Here is a 4,312-nt window from a genome sequence, read left to right on the forward strand (position 1 = left end):
TCAGATCACTTCCATTAAGCTCAAAGAGTACTCTAATTATCTGTTATAGGCTCAGGCTGTGAAAGTGTATACCATAGCCAAAGATAAGCTCCAGTATATTACCTCTAGCCAAACTAATAATCCTTTATCTCCCGGGCGCTCAGTAATCATTTTCCTTGCATTACTTGAACATTACAGGTCCAGTAGGTGATCTTTATGCTCCTCGACTGATATTAATGATACGTTTCAAGTCTTGGTGATTACTATGTTGATAAAAAACATTAAATATTTTAGAAATTACTTCTTTTAGAGAACTTTTATATAATTCCTGAAATGGTTTGCATATTTGGTCATACAATACATGATGAAGTTAGCAATGCATAAGAAAATCTACGATTGAAGTTGTCTGCAATTTATTTTTAATTATTGAAGTCCTTATGTGTAGTAGAGCTGTTTAAGAGATTGATTTGAAATTTTTCTATCAGTAAGTAAAAGTTTTCAGCTGGCCAACCAACCTAATCTCAGTTGGAATTTTTTAATTATATTTTGAATATATTTGAGCAGAGTTTGTGAACCCCGGCAACACACACACACAGACAGACAATGTATTAATGACTCCTTTGTATAGTATGTATGAACAGGAAGAGTAACAGCCAGATTTGCAGAACACCACCCCGCAACTGAATCCTATAAGAAAACTCTATAAATGTAATGGTTGAAAATTGACAACAGATGCATTCATTCTAGGAGATAGTTTGCTGTGGAAATTCATTCAACCAGAAAAAAAATATAAATGAAGAATAACAAAGAAAACAAAAGAGAGAATCATGTTACCATCTGAAGTATGTAAATTAAATTTGATACACCAAAGAAATTACTAAAGAGATACAGTGCGTCTGTAGAGCATTTCATCATCACTATCATCTTCATCCTCATCTGATACAACACCACTCCCTGGCAGCTCTAATTTACCACCTATACAAAATGATGGCCCCATACTTTCTGTCTCAATATAATCAGCCTGCAGTCTCTCTTCAAACCTCTGGTCACTGCAGTTAAGGAACCAAGCCAGACTACACTTGATCCCCTTGCTCGATAATCTCTGGTACCTGGGTTTGATCCTTGATTCCAAGCTGTAAGTGAAGTATTCTGGGAACACCAGAAGCTCTTTTAATGACCGTTGCATCTCACTTTTGAAAAAGTAATAACTATTCTTCATTAGCTCAACACGGAGAGCAACCAGTTGTGGACACTTCACAACCATCTTTGCTACATCGTCAGTAGGTATCCCTCGGCCACGGAGGAACTCAATGGGTTTCAAAATCACATTTTGATTAAGACTAACAATTTGGGGCATCTTCTCTATGACACGAGCAAAACCTTCAGGATCAATCTTCAGTTTCAAATTAAAGAAATACTGCTGAGAAGACAACTTAGCCTTCAAAGGGAGCCCAAGTATCTGTGGAAACTGTGCTATAACAGAAGCTAGAGCTTCCCTCTTAACTCCAAAGCTAATCAAACAATCCACATTCGGTTTCATCGTCTCTTTAAAGTCATAGCCCAGGATATAAGCCCGTTTTTCAAACATCCGGGCTAAGATCTTCTTGGGAAGCCCCAGAGAGACCAAATAATCAACAATAGGCTTGATCGTGATACCAACTCTCATTCCAAGGAAGTAAGGGTACTGGGTGACCATAGGTCCAATATCTCTCGGGCTGACTCCAATGCTCACAAGATAAGCCACCGAAGTGCTCATAGTGCCTTCAAGCTTAAAACCCAGAAGCTCCGGGTACTTCTGCAACACATATCCGATATCCTGCTTCTCGACATCAAGACCCCTAAGGAATCTCACAACAGGAACGAGCTCAACCACCACACTCGCATGGAGCACTTGAGGGTAATTCTTCACAAACTCTCCGAGTTTCGGTCTGGGAATACCAATCTTCTCCAAATAACCTAAAACAGGGATCATATTCTTCCGAACACTACACCCTAGCATCAACGGGTACTCATTGATGTGGTCGATGGTTAGCCCTATCTTCTGGAGGAACTCAACTCTCTCCTTCATCACTTCGATCGTTGACGGTAGCTCCAAGTGCTCTAGCTCATCGGGAATTATTCCCAAACTCTTCAAGTAATCGCAGATGATAACGCGAGACACCAACTTCTCCTTTCGGCCTTGAATCACTCCCCAAGTGACCGTGGGCATCTCGTATTCTGGGAATTTGCTGGATTCGGTCGAGAACAAGCGGGCTGAAACCATAGGGTTTGAAGTTTTGGACGCTTTTGATACTTGAATCCATGGATTGAGGGAGTCCACAGAGGAATCCTTCGATGATGAGACCGAAGCATTCCCAACGAAAAATACTGTGGAGATGTTTCGATGGGAAAAAAGGATTGAAGCCTTTGCTTTCCTTCTGAAAACCACGCTCATCTCAAAAACAAAAACCCCCCAAAAGGTGAATCGAAGACCTTCGATATATCTGAAAAGGAAAGAGTTCAGGGTTCAGACTTACAAAGAAGTGAAGTCGCCTAACGAGAAATAGTTAGCCCCCATTGACACACTATTGAGTCTTGAGTGAAGAGCGACACACACACGCACACAAAGAAACTTACGCCTGGGAAAATCGACTCACCAGTGCCCTAGCTTCGAAAACTCGGAAAATCGACTCACCACCAATGGATCGCAGATTCGCAGGCCAGGACTCAGGAGAGAAGAAACACAGCAAACAAGCAAAACCGTGAACCGCAGAACAGTACTAAATTGACGATTTTAACCTTTTGTACGAGTCAACTTGGGCATTTTGTTGATCAACCGAACGACCGAACCGGGCCAAAAAGGTAATCACAAAAGTGTTTGCCTAAAAAAATCCGGAATTGAGGGGTTTGAACCCGACGTGAATCGAACACGCAACCTTCTGATCTGGAGTCAGACGCGCTACCATTGCGCCACGGATCCTGGTTGAGAATTACAAGAGTTTTTATTAAGAACACATTTCTTTCCAATCATTTAATTGCTTCAGCAACTCGACCCCTTGTGTTTGATAGTTCTGTGCTTATAAAAAAATGAAAATAAAAGGAAATCATACTTGTCACACTTATTTTTGCCGCATAGGAGAATGATGTGATAATTCTAATCATTGAATGTGGAATGCTTATATTGATCATATGTCAAATTTCATATTTAGATCTAATCATTTCTTCTTCTTTTTTTCGGTAAATTAGATCTAATCATTTTACCTACTTATATGATGGCATGGTTTGGGAGGAGAAAAAAAATGAATAAAAACGTGAGGATTCTTTACCCTCTAATTTATGAGGGTGTTCTTGCTTTGTATTTTTTTGTAGTCCACAAGTGGTATTTTGGTAGCTCCCCCCACTCTAAATGAGTTGCTTATTAAAAGATTTTTTTACATAGTTGTTAAAAGGAAAAAGGAACACCACCCAGTAGCGCAGCAGTGCATACCTGCACCCAAACACAGCCGGTGGCATTGTTTCTCCTTTGTTAAAACAAGATTTGACCGAAGTCAAATGGAAAAAATTGAAATATGTTATGTTTGGGACCATGATTTGGGAGAAAGTTTGTTTTCCCCCCACTCTTGAAGGAAATACCCAATCCAGTGTCAGTATTACTTCCCTTACTAGATGAATGTCTAAAATGGCTCCACTAGTTGATACTGGTGAAGGGATACCATCTTCAATTCTTCATATTGGGTGAAGGGAAACTCCTTACGAGTTTTTCGTTTTTTGCTTATTCTCCCCTCATAACTGATAAATTGAAACAATCTTTCAATTCGACCCGTTTGGTTTTAGAAATTGTTTTTTAGTTCTTTGTTGGGGGTTTACTGCCCATACCAAGACACAGAGGGAACGAAATGACCACCCCATACCCTATGAAAGAAAGAAATCACATCTTCATGATGCCAACACACATGCTCTCATTGGCCCACATGCAGGAGCCACACTAGAGCCGACCCTTTTTTTTTTTTTTTTTTTGTAATCATCTAGAGGTTTGTTTTGGCCTATTATACCATTGCGCAGCTAAGGCACTCTCTAATTACTTCAATGTCAATGACATGCACAGCCTGGGCATTCCCTTGTATTGTCAGCCATTGGTTGCTATTCTGATTTTGGATATACAAGGCATAATGTGGATTGGTCCTACGTGGAGCCACATAGCCATCATGTACTGGTTCATCTTGCCCTATATCTTTTTACCCATTCAATGTTCAGTAGATAATGTATTATCGTTTTTACATAAAATATGGTATTCCAATCATATTTGAAATTCTAATGAATCATACCATATCCCATCTTGCCACGATGGGATCAA

At 39.8% G+C, this 4,312-nt stretch overlaps 1 protein-coding gene and 1 non-coding gene across 2 annotated transcripts; both read right to left on the bottom strand.

The window, feature by feature from the left end:
- Nucleotides 1-686: 686 nt before the first annotated feature.
- Nucleotides 687-2,559, bottom strand: LOC122650665 (transcription termination factor MTERF4, chloroplastic-like). Its single transcript, XM_043844062.1, has one exon. The coding sequence runs from the start codon at nucleotides 2,411-2,413 to the stop codon at nucleotides 857-859; it is 1,557 nt and encodes a 518-aa protein (XP_043699997.1). The 5' UTR covers nucleotides 2,414-2,559; the 3' UTR covers nucleotides 687-856.
- Nucleotides 2,560-2,866: 307 nt separating this feature from the next.
- TRNAW-CCA lies at nucleotides 2,867-2,938 on the bottom strand. The gene has a single exon. It is a non-coding gene; the product is annotated as a tRNA-Trp (tRNA).
- Between the last annotated feature and the right edge of the window lie 1,374 nt (nucleotides 2,939-4,312).

Source organism: Telopea speciosissima, chromosome 2 (genome assembly GCF_018873765.1).
Source record: "Telopea speciosissima isolate NSW1024214 ecotype Mountain lineage chromosome 2, Tspe_v1, whole genome shotgun sequence".
NCBI lineage: Eukaryota > Viridiplantae > Streptophyta > Magnoliopsida > Proteales > Proteaceae > Telopea > Telopea speciosissima.